Source organism: Ambystoma mexicanum, chromosome 7p (assembly GCF_040938575.1).
Source record: "Ambystoma mexicanum isolate Mex_15411 chromosome 7p, UKY_AmexF1_1, whole genome shotgun sequence".
Lineage (NCBI taxonomy): Eukaryota > Metazoa > Chordata > Amphibia > Caudata > Ambystomatidae > Ambystoma > Ambystoma mexicanum.
Window position 1 is genome coordinate 597,213,033 of NC_090939.1, and position 27,243 is coordinate 597,240,275.

General features: G+C 44.0%; 1 protein-coding gene across 2 annotated transcripts in view; it reads right to left on the reverse strand.

The window, feature by feature from the left end:
- OCA2 (OCA2 melanosomal transmembrane protein) overlaps positions 1-27,243 on the reverse strand; it is a 1,377,074-nt gene that overhangs the window by 1,089,793 nt on the left and 260,038 nt on the right. For both annotated transcript variants that reach the window (XM_069636602.1, XM_069636601.1), the window contains one exon: positions 9,952-10,250. In XM_069636602.1, coding sequence (XP_069492703.1) covers positions 9,952-10,250 — 299 coding nt within the window. The remainder of the gene's footprint in view (positions 1-9,951; positions 10,251-27,243) is intronic.

The window sequence follows — 27,243 nt, forward strand, 5'->3', positions numbered from 1 at the left end:
GAGGACAAAGGAGCATTTGTATCGTCTAAGAAGGACGTGTGGGAAAGATATAGCCACATTGAAAAGGTTAAACTTTAAGTATGGTAAATTCTCAATGTTGCTGTTGGTTAATTACTAAAGGGCAAATGTTATTGCGCCCCTTTTATATGATACAGACCTTTTATCCAGCTGTAAGGAGACGGATTGGCAGGGTCTTGAGGGCTAATTATGCAGGAAGGTTCTGGGTTTGCCTAATTGTGTTCAAGTTTCCGTTATACGCTACGAATCTGGGCTGTCATCTATGGCAGCACAGATAAAATTGAAATCAGTTTTTTTTAATGGAAAATTATTTCACATACAGAGAGATCGCCATTTCTCAATTTTAATGCTCTGATGATAAATGAATGCTCCTTGTTTTGTGGAATGGATTAAGGAATGCAAGTTGACTGAATAATCCTGAGTTCTATTCAAACTCTATATCTGACACCTCAAAAAAATAAAAAAGGTCCCGTGGGAACTCGATTGGGGCAGATTAATACAATATGTGCATTATGTGATACTGTGGTCTCACAACAAAAACCTTTGTATGAAAGTTTTGATTTGATTTCTTATTTAGTATTTTTTTTTAAAGTGCTCAGGGCGGACTTAACCGTATAAAGGCAGAGGTGCTACACAAGAACCATTAACCAAGTAGCATAAAAATAAGCGCACCCAAAATAATTTGAGAAAAAGGGGGACAAATGTCCACCTAAGGACCACACATCCACTAATTGAACAGGAAGGTGTTGAGAGACTTGTGAAACTGCAAAAGCATCTCACAGGCTCTGATCTCTCTAGGGATACTATTCCAGAGTCTAGGGCCAAAGACTGCAAATCTTCTGTCTCCTCTAGAGACACATACTGACCAAGGAACACTTTGCAGCAGCTGGTCTTTTGATCGAAGCAACCTTGTTGATCGGTAGGATCATATTTTATTGGTCAAGTATTCTGGGACCCAACCAGTTAAACATTTAAAAATCAAACATGACACTTTCAATTTTATGCGGTCTTCCACCGTCAAACAGTGCAATGTTCTATGGAGAGGAGAGACATAAGCTGATTTACAAAGACAGCCTACAAGTCTTATGGCCGCATTTTGAAACCTATGCATTTGTTTGGCAGGGTGCCCATCAGAAGGCTATTGCACTAGTCTAAGTGGGCATTTGTTAGGGCCCCCACCACCATTGCATGGTCCTCGTCGGGAATAAAATGGTAAAACATGATGGAGCATGCACAGTGAATAAAAGACTATCTGGATATTTGCGCCAACTTGCACCTCGCTTCTGAGATTATCTTGCCAAAGGCAACCTACATTTTTAGTCTTGAAAGCTAATTTTAGCTTTTCACCAAGAATACTCGGAACAAATAATTCTTTAGCAGTCAGCAAAAGCTGTTTGGGCCCGAACAACATAAACTCAGTTTGAGGCATTCAGCGGGTGCTGGTTTTTGGCCATCCACTAATTTATGTCTTCCAGACACGGATTAATCTTGAGGAAAGCATCTTCAATGTTGGCAATTTTAATGTATATCTGGGTGTCGTCGGCATAGGAGAGATAGCTCAATCCATGACTTCTCACAATATTCATCAACGGTTGCAATATATAGATTAAAAGGCAAGGGTGATAAGGAGGATCCGTGTGGGACTCCACTCCCAATCATAATAAGATCCCAGGTATAACCTTCAAATCTAACCTGTTGATGTCTATTGGCCAGGAATGATCCAAACCATTTGATGGCCTGTTCAGAGACATTACCTATTTCTGTCAAACATTCGAGCAAAATATCATGGTCAGCCGTGTAGAAGGCCGGAGACAAATCCAGCATTACCAATAGAGATAGCCCCCCTTTATCTGCGACCTCCAACAACTCATCATATATCGATAACAAAGCTTTCTTGGTCCCAAACCTGGCCTGAAATCCTGATTGAAGTCCACCCATCAACAACTCTTTTTCTACAAATGTTTGAAGCTGGGAGGTAACCACCATCTCCAGAATTTTCCCTGGCCACGGGAGACCGGGTATAGGGTGAAAATTCTTCAAATTTGCTGGATCCAAATTAGGTTTTTTTCAGTAGTGGTGTAATAATGGCCCTTTTTTAGTTCCTTGGGGACAATCCCCAGAGTTAACGATTTGTTTATAAAAGAAGTCATGAAAGCGGTCAGATCTTGAGCTAAACATCTAGCTCACAGCCAGGTAGGGTAAACAGGGTGTCATTAGTAGGCTGAAGATGTAAAATAAGTGATTGTATGGTACTTAGTCCTCTGTGACCAGTTGGAAATCGAATAGAGCACAGTCATTTTTAATCCCGGCTTTCACAACACCTGGTAGAGAGATCAGCCACAAGCAACCTGGGGTAGAGGGGCACACAGGACTCTCTTGTATCTTAGCCACAATACTCTAGTGAATCAATTTTATTTAATCTTTAAAAAAGACATGAAATATATTGGCCTAAATAAGTGAAGGTTCCAGTGACGACACAATACAACATGGCTGACAGAAACTGGTTATCACTGAGAATAATTCTCTTGGCTGATTACTCTCAGTGCAAATTTCATTGTGAAGGTAATCCTTCTTGGCCTTAAAAATGGCTTGTTTATAGATTTTCAATGCTATTTTATCTCCTGGGATATTGGCCAGGTCTCTAACTTTCCCAGGCCAATAAAGGTGGTCGATCTTGTATAACTTATCTTCCCCTTCCCTCGCCCCCCCCAGAAAATCAAGTAGAAGAGTTGGACAAAATGATCGGACCATTGAATAGGGGTAATCCCCTTAATAAATTGTTGCCCTGGCCAGCAGCACATCCAGACAATGACCCTTTACATGGGTTGGGGCAGTGGTCTGCGGCAAAAACCTGTGATTCCCTATGATTTCATACAGTTCTTTTGAGTCTGGACAGTTGGCATTGACCAGCCAAATGTTCCAATCCCTCCAGGCATTGTATCTACTCCCTGAAGTAGTAAGGAAGGTGTCCAAATGCTCCAAAAAACTGCCGGCTGGGCCCAAAGGTCTGTAGGCAAGAATGACCTTAACTGATGAAGTGAGTGACAACCCAATGGACTCCTGCCCCACCTAACACTAATCGTTCCACTCTAGGGCCACAAAATTAGAAACTTGCAATGAGGACCTGTAAATCAATGCTATACCTCCCTCTCTTTTACCTACTCAGTTAATACATTGTTTACAGTAATCCTGCTGAGGTTGCTGAATTATTTTCTACAGAGCATATTCTCTGAAAATTGGATGTGGATTTAAATATCCCCAAATTTTGAATCTTGGTTAGTGATCTTAGTGCCAAATTGCCATATATTAAGAGATTCCCCTATCCTAAACTCAAAATGATGTTTTTCAGGTTTCATTTTAATCTCGGAAGGGAGTGAAGAGAGATAGAAGATGTAGATGTTTTAACAATAAAGAGCAATTGGAATCCTTGGAGCATTTAGTGACGCAATGCCCTCAAACGTTTACAATTGGGCAGAGGCGCTTTAATATACATCTTCACAACCACAGACAATTTAGTCAAGTGCACTTTTGGAATCAGATTTTAAATGGAGCTCAGGTCTCTTTGACTATTGCAACGTTAAGATGTATTGAAGATTATGTGGAGTGTATTTTAGAATGTGGTTGTTTTAGGATCCAAGTGAAAATATGAATGAACTCTGTAGTTAACACTGGATGAACTGTGTGTTTTTAGAATTAAATACTATGATGCATTGCAATCATATAAATATAATAGTTGTTCTCGGTGTAACATTCACCGTTCTAGCATATCTTAAAAGTCAATATCGGTCAACAATTCATAGGGTCACTTCTGTCACCCTTCTTAAATATCGGAATTACCACTGATCGCTTCCAGGAAGGGGGCGTAGGTCCCTGTGACTTATCAATGGTCATTGAAAAGGCTAAACGTATAGGAAACTATCTTCATTTTATATTTGAAAGGCAGATTTGATCAGACGGAATGAGAGGTATGCGCGGTATAAGAACAGTATCTAAGTTTAACCCATTGATTACACAAGCCTCTATGATGAGTCTTTGCAGAGGCGTAATTGTCAACCTTGTTCCATTGCAGAGTCCCTGTGATGCATTAGATTGCATAGTAGCATAATCACAACACCTACTTTCGGTTTTAGCTTGTGAAGAGGCAATCGTCCTACAGCGTTTCGCGCTTTAGAGACTGAAATATTGAGCCGGTAATTAACTGTTCATTGACACTGGAACCACCGTGCTCTGTGTGGAGAGAAGTGAGGGTGGAAAGAAGTAACTTCAAATTATTCTGAATGTTTGCAATAGTGGAAGGTGAAGGTGACCATGTAGAACCGTGCTCATTCTGTTTGTTAAAATGATAGCTGTTGTTGAAGTGGAAGGGCACACAGAAGTGCATATTGCCATTTGGGCAGCATAGGGCAACCCAACACTAATAAATTGCATCAGCTGAGCCCAGAAACATACCTAATCAGGTTATATATATATATACTAGTGGGGCACCGTCCCCTGGCACCTTCAGCACCCTTGCGCCCCCCCCAACTCCCTGCCCGAGGGGCTTGCTTCGCTTGTTCCTCCCCTGGCAACTGCTGCGCATTGAACTCAGCAGCTTCAGCGCTTATAGGGATACTCAACAAAGGCTTGCTTCGTTCGCACCCCTGGCACCTTTTGGGAAATTGGAAAGTTGGACAGTATACCAGCAAAGTTGGAGAAATGTGGGACGGAATGACACCAGACACATATCTTTAGGGCATACAATGACCCCAATTCAAAGCGTTACAGTAAAGTCACTTATCACTTACTCAAGTTCATTACACAACTTCATCAGTTAATGTCAGCTAATAAAATTCAAACAATTTAGGAATTTCAGTTTGGACAGCATACCATTAAAGTGGGCTAAATGTGGAACGGAATAACACCAGACCCATTTCTGTCGGATGTACAATGTCTCCAATTTCAATAGTTACAAAAAAACGTTACATGAAGCTGTCACTTATACACAACTTCATCACTGAATAAACCTCAAACGCATAAGGAATTGCAGATTTGGACAGCATACCATTAAAGTGGACTAAATGTGGAAAGGAGTGACACCAGATCCATAACTGTAGTACATACAATGACCCCAATATGAAGCGTTACAAAAATCATTACGTAAAAATGTTTCACAAAATCGTCACTTACGATTTTATATTATAGGGTTGATATAGATGTGTAATGTTTTTATTGTTAACCGTATACACATCATTTAAAAAAAAGTATATTCTTTACTCTATGGAAAACACAAAAATCGTTTCGACCGAGTTTATGAGAAATTCTCTAGGCCAGCAAACAATACATTTCTTAACATATAATGAATAGGGGGAAGAGGTTTAGCATCCATAGAAGCAGCAACATTCCACAGAAGAAAGTTAAGAAAACAGTATGTTGGAAAAGTGGCAAGCGGTTTATGTTTCCCCCCCCAGTAATTGTATCCATACTTTATTGCATTCAAAGCTACCCCCCTCGGTGCAAAGTTGCAAAAAAAGGCAGAAGCTGTTGAAGTGTTTCCTTGGTGTTTCCAAGCTTTCGAGTATGAATAGGTGTTTCCTTTCTATGACTTGTTCATTCCCCATATGCTAGTCAGTCACAGGTGAGCATGTACATTGCATGGGGTCATGAAATATGTCTCATCTAATTTCTCAAGATACATTTTCAAACGTACACGCATTTATGTTTAGGTTGGTCACCATGCTGTCAAAAATATCATTTGCACATTTATGAAATCCCAGTGCCCGATTAACTATCAGGAGGCCACCTTCACAGCAGTCACATACTTGCAAATGGGGATTACTGTGCTCCCGAGCATGGTCAATTAAAATTAAGGATTATCCAGCAACACTAATATTAGTATCCGATCATGATAGTTTTGCCAGTGAGTGGATATTCACTGACACACATTTCGCAATGTTGTTTCATGAATAAATGAACACATTAAGGAGTGACTGATGTTTCAGCTGCTTTCCACCTCAAGTAGTACAGTGCACTTCATAGCCCCTCCCCTGAAATCTATTCACTTCCAGGTTAGCTTCTTCATATTTTAGAGGTTGGCATAAGGTTTTTCAAGGGCAAATTGCTCTATAGGAAAAGCTGTGCACAACTGAGTGTGGTTAAGGATGTAAAGTAACATTGTGGAAGAAGGGCTTTCTGTACAAAAGGATTATCTTGGGCAAACATCTGAGAATAAAGTGGAATAACTGAAATCAGAGAGTTTCACATTGACTATTGCCGAGCTCTTTGTAATATTGTTTATACTCCTCCATACAACTGTTAATAACTGGATTGTCTAAATCTAAACCAGAGCACTGCATATTGAGGTGGATGAGAAAGCTTTTTCGACCAGGCCTGCACCTTCTCGTCGTGCACCTTCTCCCATCACTGCATAAAGAGGTTGGCATTTATGGGCCTAATATGGTCCACAAAGCACTGCCCTGAAACCAAAATGCAATATTTATAAAAATAAATAATACTTTGAGCAAGTGTCAATGTTAAAATAAAACAAGCGTCCTTTGTTACCGAGAAGGAATGTTAAGGCATTAAGCCATGTGTCGTTTGCATACATGGAATTTATAAACTAAATGAGAAGCTACAGAGCACTGTATAAAGACGACACATCCAGGGGTTACAAGAGAGGTGTAGCAGAAGAGCCAGAATAGACAGAGTGAACCGGGGACGGGGCAAGCTCATGAGGGGGAGAAAGGGCTGAGTGGAGCCATCAGTGATTGGCAAAATGGTCTTTGAAGAGTAGGGTCTTCGGGTCCTTCCTGAAGTGTAGGATGGGACAGGCTCATCTGAACTATAAATGTTTTTCAGAGATGGGGTGCATAGAAGGTAAAGGTCCTTTCCCATGTATGCCCTCTTGCAGTTTTGCTTCTAGGCTGGCAAGGCTGTGGCTTCTGGTAGTGCAGGCACACTGGTGGTTGGCTTGCAACTGCTTTGCAAGTGATGCAGACAGTTTTGAACATGTGTGCTTGAAGGTGTAGTCGGTGCAGCTCTTTGAGAAACAGGGATATAGTGGTCAGCATGCTGGGCGGCTTTCAGAGGGGCGAAGTTGGCATATGGTACTCATGAGAAAAGAGCATTGCCACCATACCGGTAGAGCTGCAGGGTTTGGGGAACATGTTTGAAACAGGGAAGAAAGCCTTGAATTTGAAGAGTGTAAGCTGGTACCATGGTGTTTGAGTCTTCTTGGCAATGTGTGCTTTGAAATATCACAGTGACTAGAAAGCCAAGAGATTCTGTACTGGCTCAGAGTAAAGGCAGGAATCCGTTGAGCTTAACCTCAAACAATTCTGGACTGGAGGATGCTTGTTTGGGTTTCCTAAGAGAAGGAATTCAGTCTTTGTAGGGTTGACCTTCAGGAAGACACCAGGCATCCAGGCTTGGATAAGGGACAAAGAGTGTGTGTCCATGGATGTTGCAGATGCAATTAATCTTAGGTAAAGCTGTGCATCATTTGCATGTTGTCGTATCTTGGTGTTAGCGAGGGCTTACCCAAGAGGTTTCATGGAGATGTTGATGACGGGGGAGAAGATGAAGGCTTCCGCAACTCTGGGGGTTACTGGGGAAATGCATAATGTGTTTGGGCCGATCTCAATGGGTTTGTCTCTGTTGCATTGTTATGAGGTGAACCACTGCAAGATTGTTCTGTCAACGTCCATGTGCATATGAGGATGTTGAAGGGCTTCATGGTCAACAGGACCTAAGGTAGCAGAGTGGTCAAGGAGGCAGCGTATGTAGGTGCCCCCTTTGTCCAGGATTTCAGAGCGACATAGATAACTTGGATAGTGGTGATCTCTGTTCTGCATTGTGGTCAGAAACTGGATTGGTAGTCCTTTAGGAGATAACAAGTGATCCTTTCATACAGCCAGATGACTGGCATAAATCACTTTGCTGAGAAATGGTACATAGATGATAGGGAAATAGTCGACCAGGCATCTGGGTTTCTTCAATAGCAAGAGGTTTGGTCCAGTTTTCAGTGCATCCCAGACATTGGCTTGAGAGGGGTGCATTGATGAAGTGAAGTGCTCTGTGTGCTTCACCTTTATGAGCCTTCGCAATGGAGGGAGGAAGTAATTGTTGTAGTTGGTCATTTTGAGGGCTGCACACATTTTGGCCAGGTCTCCTAGGGCATTTGTCCTGAGTTTGGTCCATCTTGATAGGTCATGGGTGGGAGGTCTGAGGTGTGCTTGGCACAGTCCATGTGTTGCCTTATGTGGTCTATCTCGTCTGTGAAGATGCCGATAAATTTGCATTTGGATTGTGTTATTGCAGGGTCTGGTCATGCGTTGATTGTGGTCTTTGAGTTCTTTGGCTATGCTAATGAAGGTCCTGCATGCTGAATGGAGGGTTCTCAGGGCGATTAGTTCTAGTTGATGGGATTCTCTCCAGATCGTTTCATTTCTGTAGCTAGCAATGTGTGGAGGGCTTATGTTTGGTGAGTCAAAGTTTGTGGTGCATGAGTTTTGGTAGCCTAAGTTAGGGATTGGTTAAGGGATCAGATGTGGAGGCCAATGATGATGCAGTTTAAGTCCAGGGAATCCACGGGAAAGTTCTTGAAAGAGTGGTGGGCTGATTTGGATGTTTTGGGTTAGCCCCTACTGAAAGGGGTCGGGAGCAGCAGAGCAGGATTGGCTTGGCTACATGGTCTGCACGGTCCAAAGGTGGTGGGGGAGGGGAAGAAATACAATGGCTGGAGTTTGTGAATATCAGGTAGTGTTGTTTTTGTTATGGATTGGTTCTGTGAGGCGTTGCTTGATGTGTATGGTGAGCAGTGGGTCACGTTGTTGTTGGTGGCTTGGTGATTGGCAGCTTCAGGTCACAGAAGAATTAGGTGTGCTGTTGATGGATGTTGCTGTGAGGGGGGAACAGCAATGTCATCAAGAATGTCCTTTTTGGTTTGTGGTGGTCAAAAGATCAGGTGGAAGGTAGCTGTCTGAGCATGGGCGAGCGAGAGGTTCCACAGATGCATGTGTGGCAAGATCCTGGACGATGAACATCCATGAGCTCTTGTCCTGTGGAGCCCTTGATTGTCTAGCCTTGGGGGTCTTTGTGTTGGATGCTGTAACCATTAGCGATTTGGAGATGCACTAGTGTATTCGTTCAAGAATATTGATATTGATATGCAATTCTAAAATGGGTGGGCTTTCATTTGTGTGCAGTTCAATAGTTCGTGTAACCTTTTAGAAGATGCAACTTGTGTACAGGTGCGTTTTAAATGCCATGTCATATCGTCAGTATCTACAGTAGCAAGGAGTACTAAACCAATTCACACCAAGTGCCCACTAATTAACATGGCCAGGCAGATCGGTCTAAATAACAGAATCAGCACCTATTGATCGAAAAGGGCTATAGCGATTGAGCGAGTCACTTCTAATTGAGCGTTACCTGTGGCCAAACTTCATGGATGGTTTAAACTAGATGTACATCTATATCTGGGGTTGGATTATTTAAAGTGTGCCTTACAAATTGGTACCAAAAAATGTGCCAGCCAACAATATGAAAATATATTCTGAACGTAGTGCTCTTAATTTACATGGGAATTCCCAATGCAAGTGACATCTGATGTTAGGAAAGCTTGTGCACAGACCATATGACCTGTGGTGCATGCAGCATACAATCCACAGGCAAAAAGGTACACAAGCATGGCACACCCACCACAGTGCTCTTTGGGTTGGAGAAAATATTCCTCTAGAGACCTTGTGGGCCACCTGAATGGGCGATTGAAGCGGAAGACCACACTAAGCACCCTCCCTGGATTTTGCGATCTAGCCCCCTTGCGTTAGCAAAAACACCAAACATTCTTACGATACCCTATCAAAAAAGGTATGTTTATTGGTTGCTAGTTTGAGCAAACCGGCCTTTTCATTTAAGTGATCCACAGTACAAGCTATTCCGCTTTGAGGAACTTACCTTCCCTGAACAGTAAGTGGACTGAAGTCTTCCCCAAGGTCAACCCTGCAATTTTGCCCAAAGGCTCCATTCTGGTACGATTTTGCTGTGTCCCCTTGAGGTTCTGTCAATTCACGAAAGCCACTCAACAATCGCAGCTCACTAAAATCACTGGCCCCACTGGCGGCGCCCTTACAGCCATTCAGGTAAGGGTGGTGCGGAGCTGTGGTCTGGGTTAAATCCACATCGTGCTTCCGAGAGATGGCTCCTTCCTTGTTTTCCAAGTACATATTTCCATTGGCATCAATTCGACCCATCATCTGTAAGGAAACCAATGCAAAAAAGGAGGTAAGTCTTTCAAATTAACTAGGTCCAATATTGTATTTACATTTTTTTTTTTAAAATAGTGATTTACAATTAGGCAACTAGTGAGGGGTCTTGCGATCCAATTACAGCTTAACCCACTTAACCAAAGAGTATTTTATGAAAACCATTCTCATCACGTCAGTTTCAGTTTGGTACATTTATTCGGATTCTGCCATCCAGTCGTTAAAAAGACATACTTTCCAGGTTTTAAACACACAATATTTGCTTAACAAACCAAATACATCGAACACAAAACAAAATCTTTCGCAAGTTAGATACCACCCCACTAAATAAGTAACATCACCACAACAGCAAAAAAGTGCTAAAAGGATACTGGCAAAGAAAATGATTAGTGACCAAATGGGTTTCATCCCAAATCCATCGTCATTGAGGCCACAAATGTCTGACTCTGCAATGGCAGCCACCTTGAGCACTTCCCAAATGGGATGGGCGCATTGTGGCTAGAGCCACTTAGATTACAGGACACGGAACTGAAGCATTGGACTTCAGGAGGTAGCAAACAGGACCTGTCCACAGAGCTGAACAGATTCCTCCCTGCTTTCCAAACTCTGCACAAATCGACCCTCCAAAGGAGCTTGTAATAGCGTGAGGAAACCTGTCCAGCAAAAATAACCATATATTTCTTTCCTGTGCAAACCTGTGCTGAGAAACCCTTGGCATCGGGCACCCCAAATGTTTTTCAACATGTGAGCACCATGGTCAGAAATAAAAGCCTCTTCAGACGCCCTCTTTGGGTGCTGCACCCAACCCTCTACACCAATGTCAGCCTTAGAAAACAGCAGGAAACACTCAATAACCAGTTCATACACCACCAGGTTTTTAAGCCCCCACACCCTTATTCATACTCCATTGCAAGATATAGTGCAGTCTCATCGTGTCATTGGCACAAAAGGATGTAAGGAACACCCACCCTCAAAAGTTCAGATTTTTCACCTCCACCGCTGCCCAAATTCCTCCTTACCCAAGGACAAATCTTGATCACAGTCCAAGAGGTACATAATAAAGGTTAGAGTCACATGTTTGACCAGCTGCGAGTCCTTGCACTATACATACAGGTTATATTAATAAGTTAAAAATAGAAAGTAACGAAGTTATCAATAGCCCTAATGTGCATATATACACAACAACTTGCAAACGCGGGCATTCCTCTCCCCCCACATTATCTACTTATGTTTAGGATTCAGGTATGCATTGGTTATAGTTGTACACATTGTAGGCAGACGTTCCTTCGTTAGAATCAACAGTTCCTGGCCTATTAAATGGTCTCGAATAATAAGTCGAAGTTCAACACCTGCTCATCCCGGGCAATCACATTTAAGGATACACACATTGGATACTGGTTAAACGCGATTTAAAAATATCTCATGGCCATTTTGAGTTTTCCATACTTAAATCATTAGAACCAGATAGTTCATAAATATATAGTAAACATTCTAAATATATATATTTAAGATCATCAGATTCATAATGTTCGGGTGTGGCAAATGGCAACCAGCTTAACAGATTCCCCCTCTCCCCCAATAGAAGTCAGCGTTGGTCCCTGCAGTGATCTCTTGCATGTGCTTACAGACTGAGCAACTCGGGGAGTGGAGGACTCATAATTAAAATGGTCGTCACTTCCCATACCAGTCAAAATTATACGAATCCGATCATTTAAACGTTGTCCTAAAAGCTTTTTTTTCCCCCTTCAATGTCAAGGATTTTGTAATGCTAGATCTTATCCTAGGCCCACTGGCCTGGCCTTCCCTTCAGCCAAAGCCACTGTCCATGTTGCACCAATTACTAAAAAAAAGACAGAGGCCCATATCGCTCTACCTGGTAACCACAGCCTTTTGGAGAGTCCAATGTCCCTGTTGCACCGGATAGGCTAAAACACTGGCCATCAGCAGTGGGAGGGGCCTACCACCAAGACCCATATCCCCCCTTGCAAATTATTAGATCTCACTGGCTGAAATCTGGGTGACTGGCACCCAAAAATATATAAGGTTTTCATGCAGCATTAAACTCACCCGATGAAAGCATGCAGATTCCATAGGAATGCATTGTAAATATTGTCTGCAAAGCATCATTTGCAGGCCTCATTTACATTTTTACTAAAAAAAAACATCGTAAAAATCAAGACTAAAAAGGCAATCCTTAGTTTTACTTTTCCACAGGTTTACAATCACCAATACAATACAATACAAATACCAATGTTAGTGGTCCCGTGCATGCAGTTACATTGTGGCAAAAACCCACTTGGTGTTTTAGCAAATCCTCCCTTTGTTATTGTGTAATATGTACTCCAGAATTCCCACAGTTACACTGAAATTACCACACAAACTGAATTAAGAAACACAGTCTTGCACAAACAGGCTGCCCAAACCATCCCTAATACTCACACTTCACATATGGTCCTATTTCCCCCCCTACTCAACTCTACCCCGATAATACTCCACCCCTTTTCCCCCCCAACCATAGATTATTTTGCACTTTTTGTCGGCTTTTCCATGGAATACTGTTAAATCGCTTGCATGTAGGAAAAAATTGTAGGATTTCATGTCTGAAAAGTCTCAGTACCGCAATGCACCATGGAGATTTTGGGGGCTAGCCGACACATCCTTCAATGAAAAAAATAAAATAACCTGCACGGTTTTGTTCCAAACCGAAAAAAGGCACATCTGCAGTATGTTGTGCCCAGCTGTTTTCTTATTTGGTGCAAATCCATCCAGCCATTTTACCACTACTGGTGTTCAAACGAAGCACCTTTTTGTCTATGGGACAATGAATGGGAGAATGATGAAAACAGACTTTTGTTGTTTTCTTAGTAACGAACTATTGAACCGTTTAACTTCACCCAAGATTTCCAGTTGGGAGAGGCATGTGCCTGACCTTTGGAAAATGTCATCCAAGACAGTCAGCAATTCAAAAGTTATGTATTTATCTTAATAGGGCAGAGGTTGCCGCGAATACATACATGCATATATACATATTGGTACGTGATCAAGCAACGGGACCGTTGCAAAACGCGTTGTACGAGGCAAATCTGTTTCTATTGATGCCTAAATAAAACTGGATATGAGAAATACATATGTTGTTGTGTGATGGGCTGACTTGAAGGAATTCTACGAATTGGCATATGGCTGTAACTTGACGAGTGCCATCTCACTCTGGAAGAAGTGCGATAACTTCTTCTTGGAAATATATATATATATATATATATATATATATATATATCAAAAAAATGGCAATTGTTTCTACTGTGCTCGCGACATTGCAATGTAAGGGGTTTCCCTTTCGGATTGTTACTAAGGTGAAGACCGTAAATACTGAACTTCGTGGAGAGATGTACTTATATTTTATCAGCAATGTACTTGAGCTCAAGTCATTTCATTTCTGTCCATTGTCAATAGTTTAGAAACATTTTTCATTTTTTCCCACCCATTTAAACTGCAAGAACTACTTATCGGTATCCTTTTTATCTTCTTTACATCCCGCCAACTCGTCATGTTCCTTTAACTCGACTGCTATTTTAGCAGAAGAATAACTCTTTGGCCCCCTCAACTGATCTGTTCAGTGTTGAATAACGTTATTGCAAGCAAGGGAATTTAAGTTTTAAAATGGTCATTCCCAATACCTGCAAGGACGAGCAGGGGCCTGAAACAGTTTGGCTCCAAACAGCTGCCACAGATTGTTGGTATTAAGCTCAGTTGCTGCTCGACTGGAAGTCAAATCAGCTTTTGTATTAGTGGTTCAGTTTTACAGGCTTCACCACTAAATGTTCACCACAAGTAAATCAAACATTTACATTTTTGCCACTCTTTGCCACCCTAGATTTGTTCCAATTACTTTCTATTTAGCACAAGACTAGTAGGTTTGTAAAGTGGCTATTCCCCATCAGAGTACTGTGAAGGCACCAGGAAGTAGACAGACAACTAAATAGCGTTTGGGTTACAAACACTTATTAATTAAGAAGGGGTTTGGAAAAAGACCTAACTTGCTGTATACTAAAGGTGGGATTTCCCTACCTAAATGAAACTAATGATAATCTGTGTCAGGAAGTCCGAAGCAAAAGGTTTGTCTCCAAAACCTATACTTGCCCTGACATCTAAATATATACAATGCATAAGGGATGTCAGCATCAAATGAAATGTGTTCAAAATGAAAGTGCAGAGCTTCTTCCAACTCTCGGGTGGAAAAGCGGGTCTCTCTCCACCTATGTTCAAATATTCACTTAAAGAGGGGTTCCCTTCCCCAAGCCTTCAAGTCTTTAAACGTTCCAACATATCTAAGCTCAGTGGGACAATTCCCAGCTCATTATTCAACTAAGTTCATTTTCTCTATTTCAGGTAATATACCTTTTCCTTGGTTCAGTTACAAAGGGTCTTTCCTTAGGCAGGTGTACTCAGTCTAGGCGCAGTTGTTGAACCATAGAGTCCACCCATTATAGGTCACGCAACCAACACACCTTGCTTGGGTTTGCTTCCTGCCACAGTTTTAATACATGCCCTTGATGCTTGTTTTGCAACCATTCACTTATTTAGCAGCTATGTTTGCAGAGATCAACTTAGGCTTCCCAGTACACTCTTCAGCTAGGAAACTTGGTCGCTGTCACAATTCACTTGACCAAAGCATCTGGTGTGCCTTTCCAGGTTTCCTTACTTTTGTATATAGCTTTCAGTTTCTCAACAATGCATCTCTTTCATTAACACTTGTTTATATATGGCAATGCTTGCTTAACTCTTGGCTAGGCTTTTTTTGCCTCTTAACAATGTTCATCACAAACTGCTTGTATGCCTTTTCTCATTCCCCTATCGTGAGACCTAATGTTTCCTAGCTTTCTTTCTTATAATTGACACGCCCCGGGTACCCTTGCCTTCGGGTAGACTCACCGGCTTCCAGTCGAGTGTCTGCCGGCTGCGGTGTGGTGCTGGAAAACCTCCCTCGAATTCTCGCTGCTTCGCGCCACCTTCCACAGCCTTGGGTTCCCTTTAAAGGACTCTGCATCAGCCTGCTGCCTTCCCTGGAGCACCTGTAAGCACTGTCCTCGTGGTCATGCAGCTGCAAACGTCCAGGGAGCTTCTCTATGCTCCCGGTGTCTCTGCAACGTTCAGCAATGCCAGTTCTGCTTCTCACGGCTCACCCGCAAGTCTTGACCTGGCTACTGCAGCTTCTCTGGGTCTCTGCCTCTCGTCCCATGTCCCGTGATTTTTCCCAGAGGAAACCAAAGTCCCCTGCTTGCCATCGTTTACTCCATTTAAAGTTCCTGGGATCAATTGAACTTTTCGAAAGTCTAGACCGCTACCTGTCATACCAACAGTCTTTCTTTAGTGTTTGATGCCTCTTCCCAGTACCAAAGTGATGTTCGTGTGAGTAAGAATCAGCAAGGATAGGAGGTATGTGACATAAACTAAGCCTCCTTCACCAATCAGGAACACCAGAAGGTAAGTAGTTTACATGTAGGTTTTATTCTCTTAGTTAATACGTAGAGAAAGCACTGGGACATCCATCTGGTCCAGTATCTTAGGTCCAACTGCCCTCAGTAGAACATTGCAATCAAACCTACACCAACATTCCACCTAGAGTCCCAGTGACATCCCCACACCAACATTCCACCTAGAATGTTAGTGACATCACCGCCCTTCACCACCACACTCATAGCCATAATCAATCCCACACAGATTATGATATATGTCCTTCTCTTCAACCAATACAACACACCTAGCACTAACCCATCCCACACAGATTATGACATATATATGTCCCTCTCTAAACCAACCCAATACTAATAACCATAATCGGGCCCAGAACAGGTCATGACATATGTCTCCCTCCCTTGGACTGACACATCACAACCCCATGACATCACCCACCATGAGGATGGATGAACACCACCAATAAATGTTCCGAACTAAATGGCTCATAACATCTCCGAACAGCTCCCAGCCGAGCCCTTATACCACACCACACTTCTAACCCATAATCTGTAATTTTTTTTTTTTTTTTTTTTTTTTTTTGACAACGCACAGCTGGAACCCAAAAATAAAACTTATGACCAAACATCATATGGCTGCCCCTTAACCTAGAAACAGGCTCTGGCAGCCCCTTGAATGACCAGACAGCACCTCACTGCCCTTACCCAAAACATAGATATAATCTAAAAACCCCTTAGTACCGCCATAACAACACTAACTATTCCTAACCAGGCCCTATACAGCACCTAAATAAACCTTAAATCAACAACAGCACCTCGCTGCCCAATCGACAACCAACAGCACCTGACTGTCCCTAAAAGCACCAGACAGCGCCTGACTGCCTGATGGACAGCACCTCACTGCCCCCTCTACACCCAGGCAGCACCTCACTGCCCCTAAAACAACCCACAACACCTCACTATCCCCAAAACACCAGCAGCTCCTCACTGCCCCCGAAAATGACCGAACAGCACCTTACTGCCCCTAAAACAACCAGACAGCACATCACTGTCCCCAAAAATGACCCAGACAGCACCTCACTGTCCCAAACACACCAACTGCACCCCACAGTCCCTTAAAACACCAGACTGCACCTCAATAACCTAAAGCCAACACAACACTTCTCTACCCCACCTACCAGCATGTGGACAGCATCCAGAAAGCACCTCACTATCCCTACAAACACTGGACAGCACCTCACTGCCCCAAAAACAACTAGACTGCACCGCACAGTCCCCAACAACACCAGACAGCTCCAACTGCCCCTACAACAACCAGACAGCACCTGACTGCCCCTGAAACAACCAGAAAGCACCTGACTGTCCCTAACACACCAGAACACACCCAGACCGCACCTCACGGTCCCAACAAACACCACCTCAGTGCCCTAAAACCCCCCAAACACACCCGAAACCCACCAGACAGCTAGAAACAGGCTCTGGCAGCCCCTTGAATGACCAGACAGCACCTAACTGCCCTTACCCAAAAACATAGATATCATCTAAAAACCCCTTAGTACCGCCATAACAACACTAACTATTCCTAACCAGGCCCTATACAGCACCTAAATAAACCTTAAATCAACAACAGCACCTCGCTGCCCAACCGACAACCAACAGCACCTGACTGTCCCTAAAAGCACCAAACAGCGCCTAACTGCCTAATGGACAGCACCTAACTACCCCCTCTACACCCAGGCAGCACCTCACTGCCCCTAAAACAACCCACAACACCTCACTATCCCCAAAATACCAGCAGTTCCTCACTGCCCCTAACACCACCAGACCGCACCTCACTGTCCCCAGAAATGACCCAGACAGCACCTCACTGTCCCAAACACACCAACTGCACCCCACAGTCCCTTAAAACACCAGACTTCACCTCAATAACCTAAAGCCAACACACCTCGCTACCCCACCTACCAGCATGTGGACAGCATCCAGAAAACACCTCACTATCCCTATTACAAACACTAGACAGCACCTCACTGCCCCTAAAACAACCAGACTGCATCTCACAGTCCCAACACCAGACAGCTCCCAACTGCCCCTACAACAACCAGACAGCACCTTACTGCCCCTAAAATAACCAAACAGCACCTGACTGTCCCTAACACACCAGAACACAACCAGACCGCACCTCACGGTCCCAACAAACACCACCTCAGTGCCCTAAAACCCCCAAAACCCACCAGAAACCAACCAGCCAGCACCACACTGCCCCCAAAATGACACGGACAGCACCTAACTGCCCGCTAAACAGCACCCCACTGTCCCCGAAACAACCAGAAAGCACTGTCCCCAAAAACAACAGCACCTAACTAACTCTAAAACACCCAGGGCGCACTCGAATGTGCCCCTCAAACAACCAAACACCACTGCACTGTCCCTAAATACACCCGAAAACAACACCTCACTATCCCTACAAGCACTCGAATGTGCCCCTCAAACAACCAAACAACACCTGACTCCCCAAAAACAACAAACATCACCTAACTGCACTTCACAGTCCCTACCAACAACCAGACAGCACCTCACTGTCCCCCAAAAGCGACCCAGACAACACCTCGCTGCACCCATAAACACAGAAATCATGCATACATAACCAGGGGACATGCCCCTACGAACATGATAAACAAAACACAGCAGGACAACATGTAAACCCCACAGTAAGCGACAGCCATATCCACAGCATGGCGCTAAAGTCCCTGCGCCCAACCCCAACATGTCCCTGAAATGCAAAACACCAAATGCATGACAAGCAATTGTAAATGCAAAAGTAAAATTGATGGAAGTGACATGGCGCTAAAGTCCCAGAGCCATACCCCCACCCACATGTCCACTTCAGTCAACCTGCAAAGCAAACATTGCATAAACAAACATTACAATGTCCCATGGACCCCACACCCACAAGTCCATACTGAAAACCCAAGGATATGTCTTGACAGCAGGCCACCTACATAAACACGACATAATGAATTACAGGCCATCACTACTAACATTAACCCAGGACCAAACCATAGTTGTACTAAACCCAGAGGCCACCACATAAACACAACAGCATTATGATTACACAGGCCTCCCCCACACCTACCACATAAAAAGGTCTGGACCTGACAGATCCTCCACGCCATGCGAGCCCCAGAGGTCTGGATCCAGCGCTCGCCACTTTGCCATGCTTGATGTCAAAACACCCACTTGTTGCTTCCTCCGTTTTACAGCATAAACATTGTAAACTCCCGTTAGAGCAAACACGATCCACGCATTTCTCACCAGCTCCATTGACAACCGTCTTCCTGCAGGCATAACCTCAGCACCCTCCATTTGTGCGAGACAATCATGAACACCCGGACAATCCAGACAAGGCATGTGTCCATCCATGGCATGTGTCCCAATATTATTCCTGTGCACCTCGGAACAATATCTTCCTAATCCAGCGCCGGCAAGACACTCACCAACAACGTCGCGTTCCAAGGGGACGTTGCGTTCCAACAGGTAGTTGCGCTCCAGCTGGGCCTGCTGTAATGCCAGTCCTCCGCCCACTGATGCTGGCCCAGCCCTTGCCGACGTCACCCTATCGGCACCCGACATCCTGAGGAAAATAAATCTTTGAAGCATTCCAGGTGCTCTGCGTCCCCTGATGGCCGCGCACCACAGCGCCACCTAGCGCTTGCAGGGGAAGTTAACACCCTGACGAAACCAATTCCACAACATACGACCTCCGGCTCCGGACCAAGGACCCTGCAGTCCAACGGCTGCAACCTCTGGCCACCTCGATCTGGGCCTCCTGCCAGTAGGCTCCACAGCAACCCCTCGGCCCGACAACCTTACCGGGCTTGGCGGAACCCCCAGTTCAACCGCCTCCGACAACTCCAGGCACAATAGAGAGGAACTCCCAATCCGCTCTCCCGTCCTGCGCACCCCAACTGCCTCAACCCAAGACAGCCCACCAGGACCAAGGACACCGAACACAGCCAGCCACCGCTCACTCTCCACGTATCAGGGGCAATGGATACCTCACTGCAGTCACGGGACACTTCTTCACCGCCAACATACCATCCGCCGCCGAATATCCGGTCAGCAACGCACCGGGCGGGATGTCATCGCTGGGGGGCGATGTCACAGTCCTTCAGCTGCCCCCTCCACAGCAGCACCATCCGTATCCACTCTAGCCCCGGCGCCACCTGGACTCTGGACCCTCCATGCACCGGGCCCTTCAGCCCGGGCGCCGCCTGGATTCTGGACCCCCCAGGCACTGGGCCACCTCAGCCCGGGCGCCGGCTGGAATCTGGACCTTCCAGGTGCTGGGCCGCCACCCCTGGCACCGCCTGGACTCTGGGCCACCTCAGCCCGGTCGCCGGCAGGAATCTGGACCTTCCAGGCGCTGGGCCACCTCCCCTGGCACCGCCTGGACTCTGGACCTTCCGGGTCCCCGAGCTGGACCACTGTATTGGACCCCACTGCACCGCCCGGCCTGCAGCTCCTTGTTGCTGGATGGATGTCACCCTGGAAGGCAGTGCTCCTCACCTACTGCCCCTTCCCAGCAGGCCCATCCTCGTCGCCAGTGACATAAACTAAGCCTCCTTCACCAATCAGGAACACCAGAAGGTAAGTAGTTTACATGTAGGTTTTATTCTCTTAGTTAATACGTAGAGAAAGCACTGGGACATCCATCTGGTCCAGTATCTTAGGTCCAACTGCCCTCAGTAGAACATTGCAATCAAACCTACACCAACATTCCACCTAGAGTCCCAGTGACATCCCCACACCAACATTCCACCTAGAATGTTAGTGACATCACCGCCCTTCACCACCACACTCATAGCCATAATCAATCCCACACAGATTATGACCATCTCTGGTGTGTCTCTCCCTATTACTAGTACCTGAATGGTGTTTGTTGGAAGATGATTTAGGTGAAAGAAAGCAAAGGGACTGACAGTGACCTACAAATGCCTGGTGGACATTAGGTGCATTAGAAAAGGCAAATGAGGAATACCGCGCCTCTCCTAAGGGTGCCTCATCCCCACTCCCCAAGTCCTCTCCACCAGGTGACCCTCCCTTCCATATCCACCCCCAGGTTCAGGATCTGATAGCGTCAGCCTTTCCCCGACTGCCTGCGAGGAGGATATATTGGGGAAAGAAGTGAGAATTCCTCACAGTACACTCGGACTGAATCAAAAGATTTCCCAATATTTGCCATTTCGATATTAGTAATAATATGTTTCATTTGATATCAGCCAAGATTGGTTTCACTGTCTTTAAAAGATTTTCTATCAGCACTTAACTAGCTGCCCAGGTTCCATTCAATCGTGTATAGCTGCACATTACTCCAATGTACAGCTCTCAGTTGCTTCAACAGCTGGCTTTGAACTTTACAAAATTCTATACATAATGTAAATTAACAAATATTCTCGTTTCTTGCTGCACCCTCTTAGATACATTTTCCTACCTTTTAGGTACTGTGGCTCAAACTCAGAAATTAGGATTTGTGTTTGATTTCTCTTTTTCTAGTCTGGATCAAATTCTTGTCATACGCAAAATGTTGTTTCACGTAAGAAAAAAAAGTAATTTGCTTGAATTTTCCTCCAAATTGTTTTTAAAAATTGTAGTTTGTTCCCATTTAAATTGCTGTGCGCTCTGCTGGACTACCCAAATATACTTTCACCCATTTTAGTCAATGTTGCATTCTACGGTAGGTGCACTTTCTGGACAAGGCTTCTCTTTTCATGCTGCTTCTTCTCTTCCGCAACTTCGTTGGTTCCTATTTCCAAATTTGAATATCACATGCTAGACAGCATTTTGAAATGCGTTCATTGCCTTGCTTCCTCATAACTTTTTTTTATGAAGATAGGAAAAGGCATCTATAAAATGTAACTAATCTACTCAAGCTTAAATGTCTGCTTTGAGGTACTTCTCACCTTTCAAATGTTGACTCCTGAATTATTGAATGCTTCACCCATGGATATTTACATGGGCACTACATTAACATTGTGGGGGAAAGAGAAACAAAATTGCTCAGTTCCGGACATAAAGCTGCATCTTTTTCTATCTATAGGAAATATACTTTCCAGTTATGTTTTCTCACGTTACATTACATCACTGATTTTTTAGCCGTTTTCCTTTGTGTAAATCACAGTGGATATAAGTGGCATAATAATCAAACATCAGCAATCTGAAGCTGCAGTGGTGAGAAACGCTGAAGATAAGCTTGAAATTGCACAGTAAGCAGAAAGCAGACACTGAAAACCTCAATTTAAAGGGTCTTGGAGGTCTCTTGATATTGTCAGTCAACATGTAAATGTGAAGGGCGATATTAAAACTTCTATTGATAATGTATGGTGCAGCCTTTAGAGCAGATTTTAGCAGAACAGCTGCCCACTTCGCACAGCCAAAGAACTACACTGAAAGAAGAGTAATAATTCCATGCCCATCACAATACCCCAGCTTAGATAGTCACTTTGCAGGTGTCTCTAAGTCAATATCATGTGCGGCAATAAGTAACTATCTGGAGCCTCAAACTCCTCATACTTTGGACTTACTTCCGTAAGGCATAGTCCATTTGTTTCTTCCCATTACCATTCGCACCCATTTCAGCTGGCTGCTTTTTCAGCAAGCTGCTTGATCGTTTAAGTGTCGGGTGACCATGTCAGTGGTACCCCTCATTGTCCTATATTTACCAAGGTTACTTGTCAATTTTAGACCAAACTAATTGTTATTCAATATTCACTGCGTCTTTATACTGAGTCAGTCACCAACATGGTAGTCTTACAATGTCTGACCTTGCTGAGGAGATAGTGCTTTGTGGCACCACCCACCAGCGTGTCACTAGATCTTAGTTCGTGAATATAAGAGAGTAGGTTGCAACATGAGTTGAAAGGGAAAGAGTAGGGTTAGGAGGGGGGGGGCGATTATCAAAGGCAATAGGACGAACAAGCCAATGGCCAAAAATAAAAATGGAGATCCGGGAATGGAAATGGAAATGGAATTTGTTGTTATTGTAGTGATGCGTAATAACAGATTAGTTATAGATCTGCACGAGAAGAGGTTCAGGAAATGTGTAGCTCGGTTTAGGGCACAAAGTTTAATGACAAGGCAATATCTGGACATGCCCAAGCATTATGCTAGATGTAGTGAAGTGGTGGCATGATAGATTTGAAGAGCTCAGACAGGCACTACTATTGTGGGGGCTTTCGCCAGATGGGTTGTTAGAAGAACCACCCCCTGTAAAAGGGGATGGCACTGTGCTTGCCAAGGCAGCTGGCAAAATCATATGCCCCAAGGTTTGGTCATATATAGAAGTATCATTTAATGTGAACAACATTGGCAAAAGGTGGAGAAGGGAGATTTCAACTAGAGGATTTATGCCCAGTGATATTAAGTATTGTAGGATCTGTTTTAGATACTATTCATTGAGGGGTTTAGCAGTATGAGACTATATGCAAGGAAAGTACCATCCTGCAAAAGCAGAATAGTCATTAGTGCACCACTGGGAGATAGATTTCAAAGACTAGATGCAGTGCCCATTTAAGAGCGGTACCCTAAAGCATAAAAGATTGAAGTAATAAAAGTGCTTAGTGTCCGCTAGGGCTGCGTCTGGTTGGTGAGGTACTACGTGTGGGCCACAGGATACAATCGATGGTGTTTGAATTTAACCATCTAGTATGATCATTCATTTGCTTGCCTTTGTTTCTTCCACTTACTGTTGCAGCTTTTCCATCTTAGTTTGGCAGGGTCTATCAAAGTACATTCCAATCCATACACATAGCTACAGTACAGTTTTATGAAAACGTCACCCATTGGTCAATGAGCTTTTATGGACTCTTTTCAATCCAATGATCTTTATGACATGCGCAAGTTTGCCAGGGATGTCCCAAAAACATGTAAAATATGATTTACCATTTATCAACAGTCTAGTTAGAAGTAAACTACACATTAGAAATGATAGTGCATCTTCAAAGCTATGCCCAAAGTAATTCCACTTCAATGGCATGAAATCAATTTAACAACTGACAAGCTAGTATTAGATGCTACAGTCGTACGCAAGACACTTAGGAATTAACTTATCTTTAGGGCCAATTTCAGTAGCAGCAACAAGGATACAGTATACCAAATTGGACATTCAATTTATATTGGTGAACCAAATATGTCTGTAATGCTCATGTAATCTTTCCAATATTAATCACTTACTCCTCATTGTAGGATCCAATTCTTAACTGATTTTTAAATATGAAAACGTTAATCTTCTAACATACATGTCTATTCTTTTACTCCAAACAAGCATTGATGTGCTTAATGCTTGCTTGTTTACCATTAAAGCAATACAACCTGAGGAGGGTGGGCATTACCGGTCCGGTAATGCGCCCACTCCTCGGGTTCTATTGCTATTAGTACCCCGGCACATCGTACCGCGGTACTATTATCATCTTTTTATCTTTTCCGGCCGGGTAACAACCAGTTGAGGGTCAATCAGATCGCTTGTAACAATCTGATTGTCCCTCACCAGGGTTCCATGTAATAATGTCACAACAAAAATCTCCCCATGCAAAAATATCACCGAAAAATGGCCGTTTTTTGTGGCGACATTATTGCATAGAACATGCGGGGGGACATCTGCAACCCCCAAACTTTTTTTTTGTAAATTTTTTTTTGCCCCTGTCCCCATATATATGGTCACCCATATAATATCGCTGCAACCTTTTCCCGGCAATATTATTTACAGCGACCATATACATGGGGATAATATTACCTGATACCCTCATCAAGTACTAATATCTATTATGGCCTGGGAACAAATGAAGGCTGCTAAGACACAGAAAATAAACCTGGACTAAGGGAACAGGAGGAGAGCATTGATACACAGACCAATCATGAGAGCAAGGTTGGGTTGCTCTGCATTCTAGAGAGTGAACATGGTTCACAAAGAACAAGCTTAGATAAAAGACATTGAGCTAAGTGGATCTCAGTGTTCGGATCTGGAACAGGATTACAGCCAACCCTATGGACAATAGGGACAGATGTTGATTGGTCTAAAGATTAATGGCTAAGCCATAGGGGCACACATAGCAGAAAGTAAACGTACCAGAGGCTGCCAGAAGGTGTGCAAGAGATTTGTGGAAATTGTGTTTCCCAATTACCTTGTGTTAAAGTCAACAAGATGCCAAGCTTTTCATCATAGCATGATGTGCCTTTCTTTTTCAAGGTGTATTTTAAATAAGTAAACCTTAGTCGCTGATGATGTGCTGCTTATCTAATGGGGATAGCAAAAAGAGAGTGTCCCTAAACTGAACTGTGCTCAATGTTAAAATTACTCTAAACCAAAGAGCCAACAAAACTACTCAATTGGAATGTGCCATCAAATGAAATTAGTGACAGTCCTCGCCTCATAGGAGAGTGTGATCTCTAGTCTACCTGTAACACTTTGGGTGGAGAGAGTGCAGATGCATACGAGGCACTTACTAGAGTAATTGACTCTTCCAGTGCAGTTAGGCAGGGCTTTTCCTCATTTTATTTGACCCTTACACGAGTGTATCAGACAATCTAATTACCACTCATTAAAAGCACACCACCACAGTGCCCAAAATCTGGAAGGGTGGTGAATAAAACAACCATTAATTTCGAGGGTGTAGTGCAGATTAGTTAAAGGATAAAAAAAATGTGGGTCGACCGGATTCAGTGACACGAACAGTTGCTTATGTCACCTTCTTCAGGACTTGGGCAAGTAATTATTCATCGTGTTCAGGGTCCTCATCAGTTTATTAGTAGCTGATCTTTTCTTCCAATGACCTCTCGGTGTCAACAGAACCGTTGTGCGCCTGGTATTCTGTAGTGACAACTTGTTATATAGTCTATGCCATCAAAAAGGCTAGACTACATCACACGAGTAATTAGTCTAGAAAATCGTGTGGAAAAGAGAACCAGAGCACTATTACTTCCATGCATCCATCACGGGACGCTCCTATTCTCCTGCAAGCATTTGGTCGGCATACAACTTGACCGGTTCCTAACTTGCAGTAGAGCTCAGATGCTTTGCCTCGCGCCTGCCCTCAAGCTCTGAAACTAAACTGCCCTAGAATTACATAGCACCATGGGTATTTCGGAGAGAGTTAAGAAAGTGAACGTGCCTGAACTCACAATCCGATGCTTTTTTACAAATGGCTTGCTTCATTAGGAGCATGGTGGTTTTATATATTTTTTCAAACACACCGACTGCTAGATTGTGATTAAAATAAAGCCTGTGCAAGGCTTGCCTCAGTAGAAGGCTCATGGCAACTCATGTACTACAGGGGTACTCTGGTACCCTGTTGCCATGACAGAAGAACATAATGGGAGGCATCCGACTTTGTATTATCAGAAAGATTTTGGTGGGGCAGTGTCACTATTGCAAACATTCCTAGGTTCCACCTTTCCTCCCCTGATGTTGTGTACGCGTCACTGCGCACGGTGGGACAGGACGTGCAAAATACAGAGCCGGAAGCCCAGCAATTCAGGGCTATCCACGATACTGGCTGGACGTGTTTTATTTGCATGTGCCCCGGGCCTGTGCCTACTTATTGCACACAACAGCTCCTCACCTCACAGGGAGCTCCAGATAAGATCCAACACTAGCGACGAGGGCGCAAAAAAAAAAATCATGCGCACACAACAATTCTTTTCTTTCTTCGAAAAAAAATAAGAGCACTTTTTGGAACCACAGCGCGTCATGCAGCTTCAAGCAACACAGGAACATCCAGACCCAGGCGAAGTCTACATGGGCCCAGTTATGCAGCACATATGACCTGCATCTACATCTAACAGACACCACTGAAAGCAGATGCTCAGCAGGTGAGATATATTGGCCCCAAATACCACCCAGTCACACTGCAACAGGAATCAACACAAAGGGAAACATGGCCGAGGGAACTTCTACACCGGGGCCAGGCACCCCAGCGAGAATGGCGGCATTGGCCACCTCACCTGCAGCGGCACGCAGTCAAGGTAGCACCACTGCAGCACTAGGCCCTTTCGACCCATATACAGACCCCTCATCACTTAAGCCTAGATGGACGATCTGGATTAAAACATTCTAGATGGCGATTGACTGTAAGGATATAACGACACCGAGGAAAATGAGGTCTTACCTGCTACTGAATGTGGGGATGACGTACTGCATATCTTCAACTCCTTAGTCGTACGAGATGGCGCAGATATATACCGTTCTGCAAAGGACACACTAACAGCACATTTCATGCAACAGCTAAAGCCCAACTACGAGACGTTTACTTTATGCACCAAAGTCTAGACCAGTGGTCTTCAAACTTTTTTGGTCTGGGCCCCCCTAAGAAAAGTTTGGGCAGGCCAGGCCCCCCAAAAGTGCCAGATGGACAGTATGTAGAAATCGCTATCAACTTTTGCGTGCCGTCACCGCACCCTACTCCCAGTACAGACCCTGGGCTCTCCCAACCCTACTACCACCACTATCTCAGTGCTGCCGC